Genomic DNA, 25782 nt, shown 5'->3' with positions numbered 1-25782 from the left:
TATTGGTAATGGCAGAGCATCTAGTTGTTTATGGTTAGCAATAGAGATGGGCGAAATATGACGATCCGGCTCGCCGTACTGACACGAGAGACCGGAGTGACCCAGTTTCTTCACAGAGTCACTCCACACGTCGGCCGTTCCATGGCCCGTACTATGGTACGGGCCATGGCACAGGTTGTATGAATACGCCACGAGTAGATAAATTCCATGGTCCGTAAAGAGACGGTCGCCGCATAAAGGAGGCTTCAGCTTTTCGCGGGAGATGGGTTTTTTGTAATTTGTCTCTGGTTCTTCTTGGTCCTGGCTGTTCCTGAAACATACAAGGTTAACACGGAGGGGAGGATTTTTGTGTGTGTGTGTACGTACGCACTACCCTACCCAATCATACCACACATAAATATGGCACCACCGAAGCAAGAAGAGCGCCAGAAGAAAGGGCCCTAGCCGGCGGGACCCAGCCAGGACAAAAGGAGGGCCCACAAAGCGCCTACACCGGCCGCATTTGCGGTCGGGGTAGACGACGGATGGGGCCCACCTACGAAGGCTGTCCAGGCCTACACGAGATGAGGCAGGATAAAGAGGGATAATCCCCCTCGATCCCAAATCATTGAGGCCAATTTCTAGCCATAGAATAATGGCGCGGCGCGGTCTCTCGTGTCAGTACGGAGAGCCAGATCTTCATGTTTCGCCCATCTCTATTCCTAACCATAACACAACCGTCAACCAGATGAGGCTGTCATATAAAAAGCCCAAGAAGGTTAGAAGTGACGGCATTTTGTCTTTGTGTTGTGTTTACATTTAAAAGAAGATTGTTGCAGAGCAGTGACTGATGTTAAGGAAACGTTGTGTAGACTTTGACATAAAAATATAACCGACGAAAGCTTTGAAGTGGTAGACAACATTATCAGAGATATTCTTGATGTTCTTTTGCTGAAATTGGTAAGTCAGTGAAATATAAATATATTGCTGTCTGAAGTTGCATATTTTTCAGAAATTTGATGACGAGAGCAGAGAGGTTATATGTAACGCTTGCAGAAGAAAGTTAAATGCAGCATTAGAATTTAAGTCAACGTGTTTGAATACTGGTAACACGATTATTCGATATGTGGATAGCGAAAAAATGTTACAGCTCGACTTAAGAGAAGTGTACAACCAGGAAAAGAAAAGTGAATTAGTTTGCAGTCAAAAAATATGTCGATTGTGTATGCACCCAGTAGAGAGTGCGTTTAGGTGCATACGTGAAGAGGAACTCGAAGCTATTGAGAAATTGACACCTGAAATGGTATGAATGATATCAAATACTTGCATATTTTATAACTTAACGAAACTGCTTTGTAGAATATAAATATCGTCAAAGATCCCGTTGTTTGTAAGCCATGCTTGGATTCTCTGTGTACTCACAACAGTTTCCTAAAAGATTTCTCAGAGGGAGAAGAAAAAATTAAAAGTATTTTTGATAGTTCAGCCGCAGGGAGTCAAATAGATACGTCTCCACTTGGTTTATTCGTTAAGACTGAAAACTTGGACAAGGAATTCGATTGTAACGAGATGGAAATGTCGATCAAAGCTGAATGTGTCGACATAAAATCGGAAGATGAGGAAAGGAGGTAAGAGAAGACTATTTTAACATTAATTGTCTGTTATAAACGATAATCATTAAGCGTTAGGTTAACAAATTATTGAGAAAATATGTAAGACCATTATAAAACAATCAGTAGGGCTTTGAATCAAATATGGGTACAAAGAATACTATCCTAAATTCCATACATTCCATAACTTTTAACTTTGGTCAGAAATTGAAATTTTCTTGAATGAAAAGGATGGATCTTTTACCGAGTTGCAAAATAGTTAGTGGTTATGTAAGCAGATTGCAAGAAGAAAATCAGTGGCCTTCAGTCATTCTTACCCAAAATTGGTTTTGAAAGAATTTTGGGAGAAGGTATTGAGCTGATTCAAATAATAAAAATATCTTTTGAAAAAATGCTTGTCAAATCGTCAAAAAAGTATTTATTTATTTTTTTGATATACAGAAAAATCTTTGTTAGTTTAAAAAAAATACTGTTTTTCTCGGTATTAAAGCTCATGAAAACGATTTGTGAGCTATAGAACTCGGTAAGTATCCAAGATTTGATTCCAAAAAAAAAATATTTATTTTGAATATTTTCTTTTCTTTTAATGACAATTATTGATGAAGAAAATAAAGATTTTTACGAAAAAACATTTTCAATTGATAAAAAATGATTTAAAAAAGCAAAATTTATCCTTTAATTGATTGTTCACAACTAAAGAAAAATTGCAGCCGCTTGAACTCTTGACAGGTTTTTTTGGTTATTTTGAGGTGAAACAAAAACGAAAACATCTTCAATATTAGTCTCAGGTTTAACCAAAATCGTCAAATAAATAAATTTTGGAATCGAGTATCTTGCATCGAAAAAAATAAATTTATCAAAAAACGATAAGAACATCTTATGGAGGATAGTAGAACTTTTCAAATCTGCTTAGATTTTCTGTACTGCCATTAATTCCCAAATAATTAATTATCAAAGCCGAAACAGTTGACTATACATATAAAGGTCTCGAACAGCTCAAATCAAAGAGGATGGATTAAACTAAAAGAGATGACAGGTGGGACTGCCAAAAAAAATATTGAGACTCTTGGACCTGTTGAAAGTGAAGCGAAAATTATAAAAAAAAAATGGACCTCGCACCGTTCATTTTAGTTTTTGGTTGCAAAATTCATTTCCGTCTTGCCGAATGGTGTACTCGGAGTTTTTCGATGGCGCTGATCGCGAATATGAAGCCAGAATTGAAAATATTCAAATCCAATATGGGCGACCAATTTTTGATAAACATTTTTAATACTCTAATACACTTTGAGAATGCTTCAACCTACGTTAAAACTCAAGGTCGAGCCGAGTATTCGACATATTGGATCCGCCGTATCGGATTTAACTATTACTAAATTCAGAGCTAGTCTGAGTTCAGAAACATTTGAATAAAAAATGCATGCCGTGAAGGGTTAATAGGTATTCTGAATAATTATGGCGAGCGCCACATATCAAAAAGAAAAATATGAACAAGATTAAAGTTTTGCCTGCAAAATACTAGAAAGACCTTCAAATGACTTTTGAAACTGAAGGTCATGATCAAGGTTATATCCGGAAGCAAAATTAGATGTCCCCCTCAAAACCCTACAACATTTATTTGGAAACATTTTTTGAAGACAGTTTTGACTCATCTTGGATTCCTTCCAGGCGGTGCCTCTCGTCCGGGCCCGGATTGTAATTGGTTACACCTCGAATGATTACCTTTTTCTCAAGTTTAATGTCTGCTATCACCATGTTCAAGAATTGGGGGGGGGAGATTTTTAGTCTCCCTGCCTTCGCTTAATAATTGCGCGAAATTCAAACAAATTGAATGAATCTAACTCGAATATACTGGGTGTTATTATTTGATTAAAATTAATTATTAAATTTATAAATAATGTTATTGTAGATTGTATTTCAATTATCTGTATTTGACTTTTCTGATAATTAAATACATTACCAAAGATCTGAATCCATTAATCATTGAAGTTAAAATTATGCCATCAGTACTACGGTTGATTCAATTATTGTCATAACCCCTTAAGAGTAATACCTGATTTTCAAAAAAACCCTGTATATACAATTTTTTCAGCGACACGCCACTTCAGACCTCCGATATTGTACCATTCGAGGAGAGTGACTGTAAAAATGAAGAAGAGGATGGATGTAAATATGAGAATGGATCAGAAGTGGAAACCAGACAGGAGCGCAAAGTATTGTACAAATGTGATAAATGTATCTTCGAAACTGGAAGTGAGATCCGTTTTACGGCACACTGTGCGAGACATGAGAACGATTTGAGAGCATATGAATGTGAATCATGTGAGTACAAAACTAAAAATAAGAAATTACTTCAGAAGCATCTGTTGCAACTTAAAGACCCTTCACAGGTTCAAATGTACAGGTGTAACGACTGCGATTACAAAACTATATACAACAGTCATTTCAAACAGCATCAACTGAAACATAAAGATNATTCTGGAAAAATATATTTTTTTTATTTCCTTCCTCAAATCTCGGATACTTACCGAGTTCTATAGCTCACGAATCGTTTTTATGAGCTTTAATACCGAGAAAAACAGTATTTTTAAACTAACCCAAAAATTTTTTGTAATCAAAAAAAAAAATTATATTTTTTGACAATTTGACAAGCATTTTTTCAAAAGGTATTTTTATTATTTGAATTAGATCGATACCTTCTCCCAAAATTCTTTCAAAACTAATTTTGGGCAAGAATGACTGAAGGCCACTGATTTTCTTCTTGCAATCTGCTTACATAACCCCCAATTAATTTGTAACTCCCTAAAAGATCTATCCTTTTCATTCAAGAAAATTTCAATTTCTGCCCAAAGTTAAAAAATTGATTGAATGAATGGAATTTAGTGTAGCATTCTTTGTACCCATATCTGATTCGAAGCCATACGATTGTTTTATAATGATCTTACATATTTTTCCAATAATTTGTTAACCTGACGCTTAACGATTATATAAAAATTTGTACGATATCGTTCATAACCGACATAATCTCATAATGTTAAGTACAATTAGTTTATTACCGGATAGTATCTACATGTGATGATATAAATCAGTGTCACAACCGCAGGTCGCCATTTTTTAAATTAATGTTAAAATATTCCCCTTTTACCTTCTTTCCTCATCTTCTGACTTTATATCGACAGATTCAGCTTTGATCGACATTTCCGTCTCGTTAATATCGAATTTCTTTTCCAGGTTTTCAGTCTTAACGAATAAACCAAGTGGAGATGTATCTATTTGACTTTCTGTGGCTGAACTATCAAAATTACTTTTAATTTTTTCTTTTACCTCTGAGCAATCTTTTATGAAACTGTTGTGAGTACACAGCGAATCGAAGCATGGCTTACAAACAACGGGATCTTTGATGATATTTATATTCTACGAAGCAGTTTAGTTAGATTTTAAAATATGCAAGTAATCAATATTGTTCATACCATTTCAGGTGTCAATTTCTGAATAGCTTCAAGTTCCTCTTCACGTATGCACCTAAACTCACTTTCTACTGGGTGCATACACAATCGACATATTTTCTGACTGCAAACTAATTCACTTTTCTTTTCCTGCATGTACACTTCTCTTAGGTCGAGCTGTAATATTTTTTTGCTATCCACATAAGGAATAATTGTGTTATCAGCATTCAAACACGTCGACTTAAATTCTAACGTCGCATTTAACTTTCTTCTGCAAACATTGCATATAACCTCTGTGCTCTCATCATCAAATTTCTAAAAAATATGCAACTTCAGACAGGAAGAAAATAACTGTGGCAGAAAATAACAATTAAATACTAAAAGTTAATTTACACTCGACTGTTAAGGTGTAATCTAATTATAATTCACGTTTACCAATTTCAGCAAAAGACCATCTAGAATGTCTCTGATAATGTTGTTTATCACTTCAAAACTTTCATCGGTTATATTTTTAAGGCAAAGCCTACATGACAATTCCTTAACATTAGTCATTACTCTGCAACAATCTTCTTTTAAATATAAACAGAAAACAGAACACAGAGATAAAAATACAAAGCACAAAGCCGTCAGTCACTTCTAACCTTCTTGGCTTCTTATCTGTCAAATGTCAATGGACAGCATTGGCACTATTGGGTTGGCAGTATTGGTAATGGCAGAGCATCTAGTTGTTTATGGTTAGCAATAGAGATGGGCGAAATATGACGATCCGGCTCGCCGTACTGACACGAGAGACCGGAGTGACCCAGTTTCTTCACAGAGTCACTCCACACGTCGGCCGTTCCATGGCCCGTACTATGGTACGGGCCATGGCACAGGTTGTATGAATACGCCACGAGTAGATAAATTCCATGGTCCGTAAAGAGACGGTCGCCGCATAAAGGAGGCTTCAGCTTTTCGCGGGAGATGGGTTTTTTGTAATTTGTCTCTGGTTCTTCTTGGTCCTGGCTGTTCCTGAAACATACAAGGTTAACACGGAGGGGAGGATTTTTGTGTGTGTGTGTACGTACGCACTACCCTACCCAATCATACCACACATAAATATGGCACCACCGAAGCAAGAAGAGCGCCAGAAGAAAGGGCCCTAGCCGGCGGGACCCAGCCAGGACAAAAGGAGGGCCCACAAAGCGCCTACACCGGCCGCATTTGCGGTCGGGGTAGACGACGGATGGGGCCCACCTACAAAGGCTGTCCAGGCCTGCACGAGATGAGGCAGGATAAATAGGGATAATTCCCCTCGATCCCAAATCATTGAGGCCAATTTCTAGCCATAGAATAATGGCGCGCGGTATAGTGTATGATTTAATAAATAAATAAATGTATCTTTTGAGTTTTATTTCATAATCTGTTAAAACCTGCACTAATTCTTCTATTAATTTATCTTGTGTTGATATTTAATAAAAATGNGAATAATATTAAACTGCATCAAAAGATACATAAAGATCCCTCACAGGTTCAAATGTACAGGTGTAACAATTGCGATTTTGAAACTAAATACAAGAATAATATTAAATTGCATCAAAGGAAACATAAAGATCCCTCACAGGTTCAAATGTACAGGTGTAACGGCTGCGATTTCGAAACTAAATACAGGAGGTATCTTGAAAAGCATCAACTAAAACATAAAGAGCCTTTGCAGGTTCAAATGTACAGATGTAACGACTGCGATTACAAAACTAAATATAAGAATAATATCAAACAGCACCAGGTAAAACATAAAGATCCTTCTCTGGTTCAAATACACAGGTGTCACGATTGCGATTATGAAACTAAATACAAGAGTTATTTCACACAGCATCAACTGAAACATAAAGATCCTTCACAGGTGCAAATGTACAGGTGTCACGATTGTGATTATGAAACTAAATACAAGAGTTATTTAACACAGCATCAACTGAAACATAAAGATCCTTCACAGGTTCAAATGTACAGGTGTAACGACTGCGATTTCGAAACAAAATACAGGAAATATCTTGAAAAGCATCGACTGAAACATAAAGATCCTTCACAGGTTCAAATGTACAGGTGTCACGATTGCGATTATGAAACTAAATTCAAGAGGTATTTCAAACAGCACCAACTAAAACATAAAGACCCTTCGCAGGTTCAAATGTACAGATGTAAGGACTGTGATTTCGAAACTAAATACAGGAGTGGTATAAAATATCACGTGTTGAAGCATAGAAAGCCTTCGTGAGTGCAAAGAAGTTTTTGAGGAGACATCAGTTGATGCACAAAAAATGTTTGCGGGTATAAAGTGCCGCCCATTGAAGTGCAGTCAAAAATTGGGGCATTTTAGAGACTGACTATAAATATTTGAACTGAAGCAAAATGTAAAGCCTATCTTGAAAAACATCAACAAGTTTACATGCGCTTCTGTAACCAGGTGTATTAATATAGATACATTTCAATATGCACCTGTTCTGTCCATATTTAAGAATATATCATATTTTATTACCAAGAGTGTTACAAATTCGCTTCTCACTAGGGATCTTGGAAACGGTAACAGATACGAACTAGCTTAAATGGGGTCAAAGTTGTGTAATCAGGGGACCAATATTATGCCTCTAAAAAGTCAAGGCTAACATGATTAGTTTTAAAAATATTTGAAAAAAAAAACGAAATTATTGAAAGGACCCCACACAAAATATATGGAAAATGGTCTTTCGGAAAATCTTGCTGAAATTTTGCAGAGAGGTAGGTTTCAGCTTGCTGAACAAAAGTTTCAATTACACCAAGATTAAAAAAACCTCACCCAAGGCCACCGTGCGGCTTGAAATATACGAAAAAAAGTATTTCATTCAGTCTTGCTAAACACAGGTCAACATTTGATCCACAATGAAACACCCAAAGCGGTCTGGTCCTTAGGGTTTTTGGGGTCGCTGATTACGAACATGAAGTTAGACTTTCATAGTTACCAAATCCAAGATGGCGGATCCAATATGGCCGACGGTCAGTCATGCACCCTTCTACTCGATGTTTTTGTCTGAATTTTTTTACTCGGGCGTTTTCAGGGTCGCTGATCGCGAATATGAAGTTAGATTTTCATAGTTTCCAAATCCAAGGTGGCGGATCCAATATGGCCGACGGTCACCTTTGGTGACTTCGGAAACATATTTGTGAATTTTTCTAGATTTTTTCGACGATCAGTTCTCTACTTGACCTTCAAAATGACCTTGGCATGACCTTAAATGACCCCTGGGAGTCGCTGCTGGGTACAACAAACTACGGTTTCGTGATTAGGGACCTCGGAAACATACGTATGAATTTTTCCAGATTTTTTTGACGGTTATTTCTCTACTTGAAGTTGACATCAGTTTCAAGGTCATTTCAAGCGACCCCACCTACCTCTGCACAATTTCAGCACGATTTACCGAAAGACCATTTTCCATGTATTTTGTGCGGGGTCCTTTGATTTTGTTTCATTTCAGCCTCGTTTGAGGTGATACTGAAAAAAGTAGAACACTTTCTCATGGCAACTTTTTGCCCACTATTGAATGCCGTAATCAGTTTTTATATGTGGCGTTTTGTCTCGCCAGGACCATCATCAACTTCATTTTTTAAATACGGCTGAGTTTTATTAAATTTTTTGCAACCCTTCATGATCCCCAATACTGTACTGCCTCAGCCCGAACCAGATTCAGACGTTTTGTCTCGAAAAATTCAACTTCAATGTATTTGTTCCAAATTTATCTAAATTTTTTATTTAGCTTTTTATGTTCGTTGAATTATCGTACACTCTAAGTGTCGTTAGACCCTGTGAAATCCATGTAGTTATTTAAACTATTATCACCACGCGTTACAATAAATCATTTTTAGAGTTTTAATCCCGTGCCCATAGTTATTTCTAGGCTTCTCGAGTGTTCAAAACTAAAACAAATTCCGATCTAATTTTTTTCAGGATATTCATACAAATACATCCGACATGCTCTTTCACAGTTGCGGGAAAAGTATAATAAATTCCGATCATATTACGCTTGTCTTCATTTTCAACATTTGCCAAAACGGAAACGTTTTTTAATTTTTTTAAGTATAATAATCATTTTGCGTTTTAGTTGTTCATGTGCGTTTTTAAAAAATAATTGTTCATGATAAAATTAAAATTCTAATGTTTTAATTTTGACGCAACAACTTATCGAGTTATGTATGACCAGGTGATGGTAATAATAATTTAAATAACTAGGTGGATCTCACAGGATCTAACGACGCTTAGCGTATACGATAATTTAATGAACATAAAAATCTAAATAGAAATTTCGAACAAATAAATTGAAGATAAATTTTTCAATACAAAACGTCTGGATCGGGTTCGGGCTGAAGGAGTACAGTATTGGGAGTCATGAAGCCTTGCAAAAAATGTAATACAATATCCAGGTCCGACGAAACGTTACGTATAAAAATTGATTATGCCATTTGATAGAGGGCAAAGTGAGAAAGTGTCCTTTTTTTTAATATCACCTCAAACGAGACAGAAATGAAACAAATTCAGAAAAAATTTCGGTTTTATTCAAATATTGCAAAAACTATCATGTTAGCCTCGATTTTTTAAGGGCATAATATTAGTCCCCTGATTACGCAACTTTGCCCCATTTAAGCTGGTTCGTATCTCTTACCGTTTCCGAGATCCCTGTAGTGGGAAGCGAATTTGTGACAGCCTATATAGGTAATAGCTTTTTTGCAACAGTATTATGAATAAAAGAACTAAAGCAAAATAGATGTGCATTATTTTTTTATAGAGGAAACTGTACAGTACTGCTGTAGTATTCACACGTGGNGGTAATAGCTTTTTTGCAACAGTATTATGAATAAAAGAACTAAAGCAAAATAGATGTGCATTATTTTTTTATAGAGGAAACTGTACAGTACTGCTGTAGTATTCACACGTGGAGAACTAAACTCATACAAGACGATTCAGTCATAATGTCATTAATTTTAAGGAAAGACGGGGAAAAAAAGAGTAGAATAATTTAAAATCATTAGCAAACATATAACCATGCATCGGGAATTTACGTGATAATTCACGAAAATTCCACGGTACATATATTTTTAGGCTTTATAAAATATTTAGAAAATCAGAAATTGTATAACTACTTATTTATTAAATAAAGTTCAGTTAAAAATAGTGTTTTTTTAATTGGAAATTAGGAGTTAGGCCGGTGTCCCATGCATCCAAGTTCTGACGATACGAAGTTCGAAAGTGTTCATATTGGTTAATATACATTCAAACTTTTACCGCTCATTTTCATCCGAAATTTTTAAAATTCATACGACGTCTGAACAAGTACAAGAAATCATTTTAACTTTTAAGCGAAAACGTATGTATTTAACCTCACTTTTTAAGTTTTTAACACACTATGATTGTTGTTTAGTATATTTACAGTTAAATAAATGTTATAATGTCGAATGTATAAAATATAATACTACGTATATTTTCTATGATGTAAACCTATGGTTGTCATTTGGAAATGTTTCACCTTCATCTTGTAATAAATTCCATGGTTCTATACTTGATTTCTATCGCCTATCTATATTTTTTTATTTGTGTGACTGATTAATGGAAATAAGGTCTGCTTATTTATACTCTTGCGCCAGTTCCCAGTCGTAACAAGACTTTTAAAATTGAATTCGTGAGTTTATTGAAAATTATTACCCATTTGATATAAAATATTAATTTATTATAAAACAAGATGGAAAGCCACACAAATAATAAAGTTGACCTATTTATAATTGAAAATATAATTAAACAGACCTTATTTCCTTTATTCGGTCACATCAATAATAAAATAAAGATAGGCGTATTCACACGACCCGTGCCAGAACTCCGGTCTGTCGTGTCAGTACCAGAGATATAGAGTGGGGAGAAGGCTCATTGACTTCTGCGCATCCTATTTTCGAGGGACACTACCAAGGATTTTATAAAATCCTTGGGACACTACCAGTGCCGCCATTTTGAACATGAACTGTCATTGTCTATGAACATTAGAGATGGGTAACGCAGCAAAATTTCCTGCGTTGATACACTAACTCAAGCGCACACTAGTGCGTTAACCCACTGCGATAACTCAATTGCGTTATAACGCAATATCGGTTCAACTGGCGGATGACGCACCTATCGCAAAGCGCAGCGGTGTCATCGTATCACCACTACACCACCCGACGCGTGACTCGNACCATTAGAAAAGGGTTATCCCCAGACTCACAGAACAAACTCAAACCCGAATGGTTTTAAACTTCAAATGTATAAAAATTATAAATAACGGTTTTTGTTACTAGATGTCAGGCTATTTTGGGCTACTTTCAATTTTGGTTTGGCTACTAGGTTAAAAAGAAATCTGGCAACCCTGGTGCCAATTGCCAATGCTGTCCGAAGAAGTCAAGCAAGAGAGGGTTAGAAGTGACGGCGTGTTGTGTTTTGTATTTGTTTATGTTTAAAAGAAGATTGTTGCAGAACAATGACTGATGTTACGGAAACTTCGTGTAGGCTTTGCCTTAAAAATATAACCGATGAAAATTTTGAAATGATAAACAACATTATCAGAGACGGTCTAAATGTTCTTTTGCTAAAATTGGTAAGTAGGTGAAATATAATTAGATTACTTCCTAACAGTCTCAACTTTCCATTGTAATTTTTCGCTACAGTTATTTTCCTCCTGTTTAAAGTTACGTATTTTTCAGAAACTTGATGATGAGAGCAAAGAGGTTATATGTAATGCTTGCAGAAGAAAGTTAAATGCAGCATTAGAATTTAAGTCCACGTGTTTCAATACTGATAACACAATTATTCGATATGTGGATAGCGAAAAATTGTTACAGCTCGACTTAAGAGAAGTGTACATGCAGGAAAAGAAGAGTGAGTTAGTTTGCAGTGAGAAAATATGTCGATTGTGTATGCATCCAGTAGAGAGAGAGTTTAGGTGCGTACGTGAAGAGGAACTCGAAGCTATTCAGAAATTGACACCTGAAATGGTATGAACGATATTAAATACTTGCACATTTTATAATTTAACGAAATTGCTTTGTAGAATATAAATATCATCAAAGATCCCGTTGTTTGTAATCCTTGCTTCCATTCTGTGTGTACTCACAACAGTTTCCTAAAAGAGTGCTCAGAGGTAGAAGAAAAAATTAAAAGTATTTTTGATAGTTCAGCCACAGAAAGTCAGATAGATACGTCTCCACTCGATTTATTCGTTAAGACTGAAAACCTGGAAGAGGAATTTGATATTAACGAGATGGAAATGTCGATCAAACCTGAATATGTGGACATAAAATCGGAATATGAGGAAAGAAGGTAAGAGGAGACCATTTTAACATTAATTTAAAAAATAGCAGCCCGTAGTTTGGACATTTCGTGATTTATATGATTAAATACGTACCATCTGGTGATAAATTAATTGTACTTAGCATTATGAGATTATGAGGGTTATGAACGATATTGTACAAATTTTTAAACTATTTGTTAATAAATGTGTTGTGTGTATTATTGAAATTACAAAAAAGTTTTTAATACAAATGTTTTAGCTTTTTTTATGAATTTTTATAATACAGTATTAAAAAAAAACAATTGAATAATGGAAATTACTAAATTAAAGAAAAACATTTTTTTTTAATGGAACACCCTATATATTAGTGCAAAAAAAAAGTGCCGCTGGCAAAAATTTTCGAATTTTCAAGGCCAAATAGCTTTAAATGAATCTGGAAATTTTTAGTTGCATTTGCAATATTACCGAAGAACTCACATTCGTGAGATGGTTTTTCGATCAGATTTTATAAAAATATAGCAATATTAGTTCGGCTTGTGGACTCATTTTAGATGGAAAAACCGCGGAATGCTATTAAATTGGAGGGTGGAAATTGGAGATAGGAGTGAACATGCACCCCTTTCGTTTTTTAATTGTAGCTTGAAAACGAAGCAAAATTTCGTTATACATAGTTCATAGAAAAATTATTAGAGAATTGAATTTCCCATCGAAATAGCTTATTTAAAAAAATTAAAAGGAAAATTTTATGCAAAAAAATTGTTAATAAACAATTTGAAGAAAGCAAAAAATTCGATTTTATAATTTTTTAAAATTTTTTGTCTAGTTTTTTTTTGAGTAAAGATCGGTATAGGCATTGCTTCATAGAAAAAAAAAGTAGATAAAATTTCCTTCACAACAAGAGGTTGTAAAATATTTTTGGATGAAAATTAACTAAAAATTGAAGAATGGAGTGAAAAATGTACTTTTGCAGTTTTTTAAAATAGCACGAAAACAAAGCAAAATTTCGGTATAGTTTTGACTTTTACTCTATATGTATAGCTACTTCCCACCTCGAAAATTGATATTTTCATTTTAAAATTTGTATTAGGACATTAATTGAGGTTATAAACAGATTTGTTTTAAAAAAATGTTGAGTAAAATAATAAATAATGGTAGGTACTCCTCTCTTCAGTAATTTCGTGTTTTTTTTTTAATTTATGAGCACCCTGTATATCCCATCTAAGATGTTTGTATGACAGTTCATTTTTTCGAGGCGCAGAAGTTTTTGTAAAGAGTGACATTTTTCGATAAAGTCAAAAACAAAAAACTTTATTGAACTTAAATTCTCAAGTTTTTACTAAATTNAAAAAAATTAGTATGATGTGAAGTTATACGTCTATTTTAATATTATTTATTGTAATTTAAAGAATAATTTTCTATTCGTATTTTTTTTTCGAAAATATGGAGTTAACACTATTTGGCACAAACATGATTTAGGGATTTTATATTATAATATTTACTAATTGTGCGATAATGCTGAGGATAATACTAATAAAAACTACCAGTTAATTTTTTTTTGTTGAAATAGTCCAAACAACAAAACAATAAATAAACTACATTCAATAAATATTTTTAAAAATATAAACATCAGATAATATTCATAAAAAAAACTAAAGTTTAAATAAACCAACAACACTTTTGATTTTTAATAAACTGGATAGAAAAAACAAAAAGAAATGTAATTATTATTCTTTAAACAGAAATGTCGCTTTTACATGTCATCAGTCACTTTTTCAATAACTAATAATTTACCAGTTATCACCAACACTGCAAAAAAACGTCTACACACGATGAATGTGGGTATAATACTAAAGTAAACCAACATGATCTTGATATGTGTGGCGTTAATACTCCGAAGTCAAACTATGTAATAGAATATTAACTCCACATACACTTATTTGGCTCGGACTAAATTGATGTAACGAGGAACTTAATACTGTGGAAATGAAACACGGTTAATATTAAATACACATACGTTTGTCTAGCTTGGAGACAGGTTGAGACTTATTATTATTTAGCACTGTCTATCTTCGAAAGTATCATGAGTAGGAGTTATTACTGTTTGGCACGTGAAAGAGCATAAGAAACTGTGTTGGGCTGTCAAATAATCCCCTAACCGCCACTGATAACAAACTGATTTAACAAAGAAATAATGTTTAGTGAGAACAAAAAATTTGAAGTTTGTTTATTTTATGATAATAATAAAAATCATTATTAAAATCTTATTATTATTTAAATAAATTCGTACTGCTTTGGTTCTACGCGGAGGCACTCCGTCTTGATGCCTTGATTGAGTACCTTCATAAATAGTGGGCCAATGATTTTATTTCTCAATATACCGCACCAAGCATTAAACAATGTGCATCCTTCACTTGGAATTTTCCTATTACAGTGAGGATTTTCATTTGCCCAGGTAATATTTTTTCTATTATAAATGACACTTGTTGTGAAAGTCGCTTCATCTGTCCATAAAATCTTTTCAAAATAGTGTAGCTCGCCGTTTTTCAAGCGTGGCATTTCTCTGCAGTACTCTAATCGCTGAACTTTTTTATTTTGGGTGAGGTTGTGGCCTTTCTACAATAATTTAATATTTGAATTTACCATGGTAAGCCTCGAATGAATATCTGCTTACCTTGAAAATATAGTAATATGGTTAGTTCTAATTCTTCATTTGCAATAATTCTTCGTTTCCGTCTTCCAAGAGATTTTGTTTCTCTAAAGCGTCGCTCAATGTCGTAAAATGCAGCTCGAGATGGAATTTTGGAAACCCGGGATACGAACGAGCTTACTCGGTGCGCGCTGCATTCACATTATTATTATTCTTGCAAAATAAACGGATAACTTCAAATTTTTCGTTCTCACTAAACATTATTTCTTTGTTAAAATAGTTTGTCATAGGAAATAAATTAATGATGATAAATAAACTTCTGTCAAAGTCATTTGTTTGTTCCGCGTGCCTCGTCCATAGCCACTGCGATCCGTCGAACATAAATTTCCCTCCAGTTTTATTCAAAAATAGTGTTAAACTGAAATATGTCGAAAAGTTCTTAATCAAACGGTAACATATCATATATTTTTGAAAAGAGAAAAATTTAACGAAGCTAAGTATGCACTAATATATAGCGTGTTCCATTTAAACATTTTTTTTTCTTTAATTTAGTAATTTCCATTATTCAATTGTTTTTTCTAGTAGTGTATTATAAAATTCACTAAAAAAACTAAAACTTTTTATCCCTATTCCAGAAGGTTCAAAGCATTATTTACGGGTTTTTTTAAATTAAAAAAATAGATTTTCTGATAATTATACTTACCCGATCTTCAAAAATACCGTGTATATGCAATTGTTTCAGCGACACACCACTGCTGAGTTCCGATATTGTACCATTCGAGGAGAGTGACTGTAAAGATGAAGTGGATAGACATAAATGTGAGAATGAATCAGCAACTGAATGTAACACGAAAGCCAAGTATCGCGTGAAACTCAGAGCACAATCGTACAAGTACAACTTTTGTGATTTCGAAACGAAGCGAAGGACCATATTTAATAATCATTATATAAAACTCAAAGACAAATGCGATGAGCACGATTATAAAAGCAAGTACAATGCTCTGACGTGCAAGGATGCTGCTCAACTACCTATTTATAAATGCAGCGTTTGCAACTACAAATCAAAGAAAAAGATCCTTCTTGTCAATCATCAGTTGATACATAAGGATCCCCTGCAATTCCGTATGTATAAGTGTAATGACTGCCCCTTCGAAACTAAATACAAGAGTACTATCAAATGGCATCGATTGAAACATAAAGATCCTTCACAGGTTCAAACGTACAAGTGTAATGACTGCAATTACGTAACTAAATACAAGGGTCACATCAAACAGCATCAATTGAAACATAAAGATCCTTCACAGGTTCAAATGTACAGGTGTAATGATTGTGATTACGAAACTAAATACAAGCATTGTATCAAAAAGCACCTACTGAAACATAAAGATCCTTCGCAGGTTGAAATGTACTGTTGTACTGACTGCGATTTCAGAACTAAATACAAGTTTCATATGAAAGACCATCAACTAAAACATAAAGATCCTTCGCAGGTTCAAATGTACGCGTGTAAGGACTGCGATTTCGAAACTAAATTCAAGAGGTATTTCAAACAGCACCAACTGAAGCATAAAAATCCATTGCTAGTAGAAACATACAAATGTAACGACTGCGATTACGAAACTAAGTACAGGAATAATATCAGACAGCACCTACTGAAACATAGAGATCCTTCTCAGGTCCAGACATACAAGTGTAACAACTGTCCCTTCGAAAGTAAATACAAGCATCATCTGCAGCGGCATCAACTGAAACAAATATGCTGCGCAGGTTCTAAATACGAATATGATATTAAAATGCACCAACTGAAACATAAAGATCTTTCTCAGGTCCAGACATACAAGTGTAACAACTGCCCCTTCGAAAGCAAATACAAGCATCATCTGAAGCGGCATCAATTGAAACAAATATGCTGCGCAGGTTCTAAATACGAATATGATATTAAAAAGCACCAACTGAAACATAAAGATGTTTCGCAGGTTCAAAGGTACAAGTGTAATGATTGCGATTACACAAATAAATACAGGTATTTGATCCAAAGGCACCAACTGAAACATAAAGATCTTTCTCAGGTCCAGACATACAAGTGTAGCAACTGCCCCTTCGAAAGTAAATACAAGCATCAGCTGAAGCGGCATCAACTGAAACAAATATGCCGCGCAGGTTCTAAATACGAATATGATATTAAAAAGCACCAACTGAAACATAAAGATCTTTCACAGGTTCAAATGTACAAGTGTAATGATTGTGATTACACAAATAAATACAGGTATTTGATCCAAAGGCACCAACTGAAACATAAAGATCTTTCTCAGGTCCAGACATACAAGTGTAACAACTGCCCCTACGAAAGTAAATACAAGCATCATCTGAAGGAGCATCAACTGAAACAAAGATGCTGCGCAGGTTCTAAAGGTACTAGTGTAATGACTGCGATTACGAATCCAAATACAGGAGTGGTATAAAATAACACGTGTTGAAGCATAGAAAGCCTTCACGAGTGCAAAGAAGTTTTTGAGGAGACATCAATTGGTGCACGAAAAATGTTGCGAGTCCTGCCCATCACAGTACCGTCAAGAATTGAAGCAAAATGTAAAGTCTATCTTGAAAAACGTAAACAAATTGTATTAATATACATACTTCGTAATATAAACCTGTTCTGTCCATGTTTAAAAATATATCCTATTTTATTGCCAATATTCAAGGTGAATCCTAATGGTGTATATCATACAATTTACTTTGTAGAATATACAAGGTGTTACAAATTCGCTTCTCACTAGGGATCTCGGAGACGGTAAGAGATACAAACTAGCTTAAATGGGGGCAACAGGGGACCAACACTATGGCTCTAAAAAATCAAGGCTAACATGATTAGGTTTTGAAAATTTTGCCCTCTATCGAATGGCATAATCAATTTGTATATGTAACGTTTCATCTCTCCAGGACCATCATCAACTTAATTTTTTTAAATACGACCCTAGAAATTTTATAACATTTTTTGCAAGCCTTCATAACCCCCAATAGTGTACTGCCTCAGCCCAAACCAGATTCAGACGTTTTGTCTCGAAAAATTCATTTTCAGTGTATTCGTTCCAAATTTATCTGAATTTTTTATTTAGATTTCTTTGTTTATTGAAATTCATCTAGTTATTTAAACTATTACCACCATGCGTTGCAATAAAACATTTATTATTATTAACTATTACCATCACTTGGTTATACATAACTCAATAAGTTGTTGCCTCAAAATTAAAACGTTACAATTTTAATTTTGTAATGACAAATTAATTCTAAAAAATGCATATGATCAACTAAAACACCAGGTGAATATTATTCTTTAAAAAATTACAAATTTCTTTACAACAGAAAGTAATTTGAGTCTCAAACTACGTCCATTTTATAGATAATCTGTGTTAAAATAGGAAAACGTCTGTTATTTGTACATTGATTCATATTTAAACAAACCGCGTAGCAAAATCTACAAAAACTTATTGCTGGTTGTCTATTCACTTAACTTAAACGCATTTCATATCAACTACTTTTTTTTTTTAAGTAAGCATTTGTTTGTTTTGTTTTATTTACTTTTTTAAAGAGATTTGTAAAGTTTGTGACAGGATTTAATCTGCTGAAATGAATGCTTATTAGACTCTATAGGCCAGTCAAATTGTCGAAAATACCTTTTTTTTTGCCAAAATATAGTTGAGTAAATAAAAACGCGTAAAAATTAGGAAAAATTCCTTCACCCCAGCTGAATGTTACGGCCTCATTTTCCAAATGGCGTCCAAAGTTTGTAAAAAACATTTTCATTTAAAAAAAAAGAAACATTTTAGAAAAAAATGTTGATATAAGTTGTAGGAAATCCAATACACACCCAATAATAACAAACTTTTACGTTACAACAAAACAAAAAGTGCAAGTGCCCAAAGTACATCTTAGACCACAAACAATTAGGGCGTAGACCATTATCCCAAACCTAAGCTAAATCTCATCCATGGAGGTAGAGCAAAAGTTTCCATGTTGTCTATCTCTGACGTCCCTTGTGGTAAGCGTTAAGGGGGAGACGTCTAAGGCCCAAACCCTCCATCCAAGCCAATATGAGGGTTTACCACCCTGTCAGCTGATTAGACCAATTAATATATTTGAAATTTTGTCAAAGCTGATTCGAAAAATGTTTAATACTTGCATTTTTCTATCTTACTTTTGCACCTGCCTTCCACCAATCGAATTTTTGAAAAAAAAACGGAATATATATATTAAATAATGTTTATTACAATATAATACAACAATGTTACATAAGGAGAGTGATATGTTATGTACAACTCGACTTAGACATACCTTTTATGATTGATTAAAAAATAATAATACAGTTTGGAAATATTTGGAATTACAACAAAACTGAATATTAAAATGGGAATCAGTGACTCACAATATTAAAAAGGATTAGAGGTTTCCAACTGTATACCGAGTGATTTTTTTAACCTGGAACTTTCAAATATCTGGAGAAATAAGCACTCTACAAAAAAAATGTCCATAATAAAAATTTAATCGTTCCACGGAGAGACAGGTGCTATAATTAGTTCCCCTCCCCCCTTCCTGTAGGAGGGTGAAGGGAGCTTTGAAATCTTAAGTAGGAACTCGTATATTTTATTACAGATTCGGATTCTACGGCTAAAAGTACGTAGGATTCGTCGGAGACATTTTTTTCTCGTAGAGTGCTAATTTTTAAGACATTTGAAAGTTGCAGGTATCGCCCAGTATAGCACACAGAGCGCTTGGAATATAAACTTTCTGTACTATAACGAGTAGAATTTAAACAAATTCGCAGACTTGGGATATAAAAGTGATGATTGTTTGATTAGTCATATTAAATCTATATAATATATAAAATTTAACACATCTCTTCGATAGGATAATAATACAATACGATGATATTTTATACTATAATAAACTTCAGCTCATAAAATATAATATGATTCAACAGCCGGATAAAAATATATCTGTAACATTTAATATAATAATACCTAATTGATTCTTGACAACCTCTGATGGGTCGGTAAAAAAGTATAACACAACGCTTTGTTGTCGCACGTTTGCAGATTCAACCAAAACTGAATTTCAGTAAGCCCAAAATTTGATTGGGCGATCAATATCGGGGCGTCTTACTACGATTCGTATTTTAGTTGACTTTGCTTCTATGCCCACAGATAACACCGCTACACAAAGTAAAAAAGTGGTCTATACCTTTGATTTGATCCAATAAGCTTTATGTATTTTGAGTAAATGACAAGAAAATGAAAAGTCGCCGAAAGTTGGGTTAGTGGGCGCCAAAAATTGTTTTCCGATCTTGATCGAGTGTGTTTCTCACTTTATTAATACGATTTTTTGCCCTTTTCTCATATTTTTTCCAAAATCTGTAGCTAATAGTCGTCAGCGTGTCAAAATACAAAAGAAACGCACTTGATCAAGATCAGAATTAAAATTTTACAATTTTTGGCGCCCAGTAACATGATTTTTGGCAATTGTTCGTTGTTTTCGGTGGTTTTTCGCTATTATTTTGCGATTTTTGCAAAATCGGCGGGGGTGCGGCCTAAAAGGCTTCAGATTTTTATTCAGCACATCAAAACACACTAGATCAAGTTGAAAACAATTTTTTTCGATTTTTTTTTGTCTATTGGGTCAAACCAAAGGTACAGACCACTTCTTTTTCCGTGTGCCGGCGTAATTTTCGGCTAAAAAGTTACACATAGTGTATCATATATATTTCTTTACATAATAAATATTATTATACATATATATACACAGACACACAAACTTAAAGGTTAGGGGGTAGTCGTAGCGGTGTGGGTCGGTAATAAAGGTCCCTTCCGAGACGTCTAGTTTAAAAACTCGTTCAAGGGGTGCGCTACAGTGAAAATGAACGTAGAAAAATATAATACTTCACCGGCTTTGAGGTTAGAATAAAAATAATGTCGGCAGCTCTTTCGTGTTGAAGGAAAAGTGAAACTGATATTTCTTATCGAGAATAAATTTTAACCATGGAAAAGTTTCACTTCAGTGTATGTGAGGTTATGTTCGACTGGTAAAGAATCTCTCCCTATGCGCGCAGTTGCCAACTGTATTTTTATTCCAGCCACATCCTAGGAGAGTCTTTTTCCTAATAAAAAATAATCTCTTAACCTAACCTAGCCAACTACGTACGTTGTTTTGTTTTTTTGGCACATTTTTAGTTTATTTTTAGAAAGTTCCTAGCTAGCTCACTCCCTTACTTTGTATCTAGATGAGGTAATCAAGTTTTTTTGTGGCGAATCGCTCGAAATGTCATATTAATTTTTGTGGATAAACAAAAGACACCTGCTTGGAATGGAGACGATTTAAGCTTAATCAGTTTAACGTAATTGTGCTTAAAATTAATCTCTAATTGCCCACCATAAGTCTTGGAACCGTCAAAGGATCTTCTCTACACTCGCCCAACTTCATCGGAAGAGTTAGATGAAGTATCTCCCGCTTATTTACTTGTTCTCTATCAGGAGTTGCAGTTGAAGTACCAGTTCGCGGGCCAGCTTGAGAATAGCGGCCGCGTCGTGATGTTCGGCCATTTCTGAACGAAAAAATTACGTTTTAAAATATAACATCCTTGACCTAAGGAAAAGCGGAGCGTGCGGCAACGTTGCAATCGCGTAAACAAATCATCGGTTCTCAAAATGTACCGCTCCGTTTTGTTTTCTCAGATTGTATCCCCACTTACCGTTGAAGAATTTGATGATGTCCGTGAAGTCCATGCCGTTGGACAGGATGATGTCCCTGTAGGTCTCCAGGAGGGCCAAGGCTAGGAATAGCACAAAGTGGCTGGAAGCCACCTGCTGCGCCGCCCAGATTACCTCCCAGGTGGCGTTGACGTCCGGGTAGACCAGTTCCCTTTTGAAATCGAGCAGAAACCACCTGAAAATTAAATATGGACAATGAAAACGTTTTGAGACCTTAAATCCTTAAAGTATATACAGGGTGTTCCACCTAAGAGATATTTTTCTGTAACTCTGCAACTGTAAAACTGATAAAAAAAACACTCTTTATGTTATAATAATATACAGGTTGTTCCTTATAGACCGAGCGAAATAACTTATTTAGAAGGAAAAAAAAAGAAAATTGTTACCTGGACATTTATAAGTGGAAATGGTAAAGGGGCTTATAATAAACGAAAAAAAAATAAATTCGTGAACAGGGGTGGCGGGGGGTTGATTCGGGGGGTTGAAAAGTTGTCAAGAATTGTATCAATGGGATTTATGGCGAAAGTTGACGTCAAACAAAAAAGTATCTAATACAAAAGTTGTAGATCATGCAAATATCTACAACTTTTGTAGAGGTCACTTTGTAAAATAACCTCAAAATTGCCGAGAAAAATGCGAAAACAGGTTTTTTCTGATTTTTCGTTTTTTATTTCTCATTACCGCAAAAATAATTTAATTTTGACGAAACTTGGTGAAAGTGTCTTAAATAACCACAATTTTTTTTAGATAAAAAGAAATCGAAGTTTCCGAGATATTAATTTTTTCCACTTAGGAAAATGATCATACAGAGTTCTGCCGGTGATAATTTTTTTCGTTTTGACATACTTTTTGGTGAAATAAAAAATCTGTAATGACAGTTCAAAAACATGCTCAAAAAATGCAAAAAAATAAAAAATGACGCAATAATGAATTTTTCAGTAATTGTTGATAATTTGTTTAAATTTAAAAAAAAATCAAGAACTGATTACACCATTCAATTGTACGGAAAAAATACAAAAAAAGTCTCATTGTTTGACTTTATTTTTGTAGCAATACTAATTAGAAATAATAAAACATTTCATAAATTTGTATTATTTTTTTATTAGATACAACTTTTTAAATTATTGTTGGATATTTTGTGCTGTATCGACTTCTATACTGTTATGACTTCCTCCAATAGACATTTTGAAAGCGTTCAGAGCCGCACTCAGGAAAAATTTTAAATTATAGCTAAAAACCTTTTATTACAATAGTAACATCATCTAAATCAGAATTAAAAATAACTTTAGATTTTGTCATAACTATAGCAGCGACGTATTTAAAAAAATTAACCTGATGATGGACCCTCGAAGGGGAAACGTCGGATTGCAAAAATGTTGACGCCATTGGATAGAGCTAAAAAAATGCAATTTATTTTAAAATTCGTTTTCAAATAAAGCCGGAAAAAAAATAAAACGATTTTCAAAATTTTGGGTTTTCGGGTTTCGCGTCAACAGTAGACTTTGCAGTTAGAGGTGTTTCAATATCTCATGAGCCGCGAAATGCACGAAAGGTGTGGCGTATCCGCATAATTCTTCTAATAAGCACGTTGTAAAAACATTGACTCAGAACTAGACCATGTGCATCATTACAAGTAGAAATGAACTAAGGCGCTCGGGCATCAATAAAGTCAACTGGCGAACGTTTGTTATATATTTTTTTATTGCTTAAATTAAAATAACAAAGAATAGGGCATTTTATTATCATATTTGTAATCGGATCAAAGGCTTGTTTACGTTAAGAGAGCTCGAGAGAGACTGTGCATAATAGGTGTAATGTTTTTAGGACGTAGAATAATTTAGGCGACGCGACGGTCGGAATTATGTTTCTGCGCATATGAAGGTCAAAGCTCATAAGATTTTAAAACACCTCTAATACTTTGTATCGCTGTAAACTCAAATCATCCGGAGATAATTTATCATTTGTGCATTTGTAATTCGACTTAGATGTTTGTAGCAATACTGTACAAAAATAAAGTTTTGGGTCAAACAATGAGACAGTTTTTTTTGTATTTTTTCCCTCGGAATTGAATGGTGTAATCAGTTTTTGAATTTTAATTTAAACAAATTATCGATTACTGAAAAATTCATTGTTGCAAGTCATGCAATAACAAAGGAACATAAATATTTCTCAGCAAACTTTATATCTAAAAAATTAGTTATAGTTGCAAAACTTTTGTAACATTACTAAAATAGAGATGAAAACCAGGAACAGTGAGTAATAATGTAATTTCTATCACAGAACTTTCAAAATTGCATCCAACATTTTCTTCGACTTGAACGAGAGATGGGCGCGAGTGTCATTTCATTTCTTTAGAATTAAATTAAAATAATTTTCGTTGTTTTACCAGTTCACATGATTTACAGATTTTAAATAAAGGATACAAATCTTCGCGAGGATAATACGATATAATTGCTATATATAATAATTATGTTGTACATATGTTACACACAATACATTTTTGAACGCGTACGCATCTTTACCCGAATTTGACGCGCAATATCTCCGACGTCCGAGGTCTGTCTGTAGGTTCGCAGTGTGTACAACTGCTAGTCATTTATTAGCGCTGTTGCCACATCTACATAGTCTTTATGCGTTCATTAAATATAATTTAAAACTACTTAAATATGATTTTTTATGTTGTTAATTAGTCAATATGTATGCTATGTGCATATGAGTAGATTTCTTTGCTATATAGATAATGTTTATCGCAAATAATTTCCATAGAATTTAATTTTTTCAAATTGGCGGCGGGCTTTAGTCCCATAAGAAGAGCATAGGACCCCCCCTTGCGCTTCTCACTTCCCTCTGACCCCGATATACCTCCTTAATAAGCTCCGCCTAATATTAACCTAGGAATCCAAAAAATTGAATAATATACAAGGTGTTCCATTTAAAATAACAACATTATGTAGCGCGCCCATGCGAAATAAAGCATCCCGTAAAATTAAAAATGTTTTCATTACATGATTCCCGGCAACTTTTATTAAAACCATTTTTTTATAAACTCGACAGTTGCAGAGTTACAGGAGAATCCCTCTTAGGTGGAACACCCCGTATAACCCCTCTATACTCGACGGTCGAAATTATAGAGAGTGACTAATCGCTAGCTTTTGGACTAGTAAGGGGGATGAAGCGTGCCGGGAACGAAAATCCATTGGCGTGTCTGCGTAAAAGGCTACGAGATATAGAAAATATTAAAAAAAGATAATAAAACATAACATCTAATATTTTTTACGGTTTGCTATAACCGGCACTTTAAAACGTCCCAGTTGTGTTTTTTTAATTTATAAATTTATTATAGCCATGGAATTAGACACCTCGTCTACGCTTATGCTTTGACGTTTCTCAGGACTCGTAAATCAAGTCCGTTTACACCCAACTAAAAAAGCATTTCTCTATTCCCTACCAAGTGCAAAAGACAGAGATAGAATATAGATCGACGTTCAGTGTAACTCAGTCTATAGACGATTATAGATTCTATCGATGTGCGTAGCGAGCGGCACAAAGATAAATAATATTGAACCGTATAAAAATCATTTTATATTTTATACGCATTATAGTAATAGTGTTTTTATATTATGTCTTATTCACTCTTTATAATTTCGACCACGGAGTATAGGTTCAAACGAATTTGTACCCGTGTTATGCGCAGAAGACGATATGTCAAAATGAACTCTCGGACGCGACACCAACGCTCTCACTGACCTGTAGCAGAAGTAGAAGTGGGTGTAGTCGCCGTGGGCGTGCATCAGCTCGTACATTTCGGAGTCGAGGATCTGTATGAGGGAGCGCATGTTGGCGAAGTGGCAGTCCATGGCGGTGCCGTTGGGGAAGTTCTCCACCATGCGCTCCATGAGGTGGCAGAAGCACGCGTACGTGAGCGACTCGTCGTTGAAGATGACGAGGAGGGGCGCGACGAGGTCGCACATGCCCTGCATGTAGCCTATGTCGAGGTGCTCCCAGACGTACCTGGAAAAGTGC

The 25782-nt window shown here is 34.6% G+C and overlaps 4 protein-coding genes across 4 annotated transcripts in view; 2 read left to right on the top strand and 2 right to left on the bottom strand.

The window, feature by feature from the left end:
- The first annotated feature begins 634 nt into the window (after positions 1 to 634).
- LOC111691530 lies at positions 635 to 4049 on the top strand. Its single transcript, XM_023454542.1, has 5 exons — positions 635 to 757; positions 992 to 1282; positions 1339 to 1607; positions 3679 to 3984; positions 4040 to 4049. Exons 1-5 carry the CDS (start codon positions 635 to 637, stop codon positions 4047 to 4049), a joined length of 999 nt encoding a protein of 332 aa, XP_023310310.1.
- A 677-nt stretch (positions 4050 to 4726) lies between these two features.
- Positions 4727 to 5667, bottom strand: LOC111691531. Its single transcript, XM_023454548.1, has 3 exons — positions 5468 to 5667; positions 5057 to 5347; positions 4727 to 5000 (listed from the first exon to the last, which is right to left on the bottom strand). The coding sequence occupies exons 1-3, from the start codon at positions 5582 to 5584 to the stop codon at positions 4728 to 4730; spliced, it is 681 nt and encodes a 226-aa protein (XP_023310316.1). The 5' UTR covers positions 5585 to 5667; the 3' UTR covers position 4727.
- A 5796-nt stretch (positions 5668 to 11463) lies between these two features.
- LOC108904336 (zinc finger protein 11-like) lies at positions 11464 to 17673 on the top strand. Its single transcript, XM_018706851.1, has 4 exons — positions 11464 to 11658; positions 11765 to 12055; positions 12112 to 12380; positions 15741 to 17673. Exons 1-4 carry the CDS (start codon positions 11542 to 11544, stop codon positions 17458 to 17460), a joined length of 2397 nt encoding a protein of 798 aa, XP_018562367.1. The 5' UTR covers positions 11464 to 11541; the 3' UTR covers positions 17461 to 17673.
- Positions 17674 to 19291: 1618 nt separating this feature from the next.
- LOC108904352 (small G protein signaling modulator 2-like) overlaps positions 19292 to 25782 on the bottom strand; it is a 35760-nt gene continuing 29269 nt past the window's right edge. Inside the window, exons 16-18 of the mRNA XM_023454547.1 lie at positions 25507 to 25770; positions 21741 to 21934; positions 19292 to 21593 (exon numbers count right to left, since the gene is read on the bottom strand). Of these exons, the coding sequence (XP_023310315.1) occupies positions 21505 to 21593; positions 21741 to 21934; positions 25507 to 25770 (547 nt within the window). The 3' untranslated portion in view covers positions 19292 to 21504. The remainder of the gene's footprint in view (positions 21594 to 21740; positions 21935 to 25506; positions 25771 to 25782) is intronic.

This window comes from Anoplophora glabripennis, unplaced genomic scaffold (genome assembly GCF_000390285.2).
Source record: "Anoplophora glabripennis isolate ALB-LARVAE unplaced genomic scaffold, Agla_2.0 scaffold268, whole genome shotgun sequence".
NCBI lineage: Eukaryota > Metazoa > Arthropoda > Insecta > Coleoptera > Cerambycidae > Anoplophora > Anoplophora glabripennis.
The sequence above is the reverse complement of the archived record's forward strand: the minus strand, read 5'-3'. Positions and strand labels throughout refer to the sequence as shown.

Coding starts and splice junctions, on each gene's coding strand:
- LOC111691530 (XM_023454542.1), top strand. CDS start 635: ATGGCGCGGCGCGGTCTCTCGTGTCAGTACGGAGAGCCAGATCTTCAT. Junction 758..991: donor CATATAAAAAGCCCAAGAAG/GTTAGAAGTGAC, acceptor CATATTTTTCAG/AAATTTGATGACGAGAGCAG. Junction 1,283..1,338: donor AGAAATTGACACCTGAAATG/GTATGAATGATA, acceptor ACTGCTTTGTAG/AATATAAATATCGTCAAAGA.
- LOC111691531 (XM_023454548.1), bottom strand. CDS start 5,584: ATGACTAATGTTAAGGAATTGTCATGTAGGCTTTGCCTTAAAAATATA. Junction 5,348..5,467: donor ATGGTCTTTTGCTGAAATTG/GTAAACGTGAAT, acceptor CATATTTTTTAG/AAATTTGATGATGAGAGCAC. Junction 5,001..5,056: donor AGAAATTGACACCTGAAATG/GTATGAACAATA, acceptor ACTGCTTCGTAG/AATATAAATATCATCAAAGA.
- LOC108904336 (XM_018706851.1), top strand. CDS start 11,542: ATGACTGATGTTACGGAAACTTCGTGTAGGCTTTGCCTTAAAAATATA. Junction 11,659..11,764: donor ATGTTCTTTTGCTAAAATTG/GTAAGTAGGTGA, acceptor CGTATTTTTCAG/AAACTTGATGATGAGAGCAA. Junction 12,381..15,740: donor TCGGAATATGAGGAAAGAAG/GTAAGAGGAGAC, acceptor CAATTGTTTCAG/CGACACACCACTGCTGAGTT.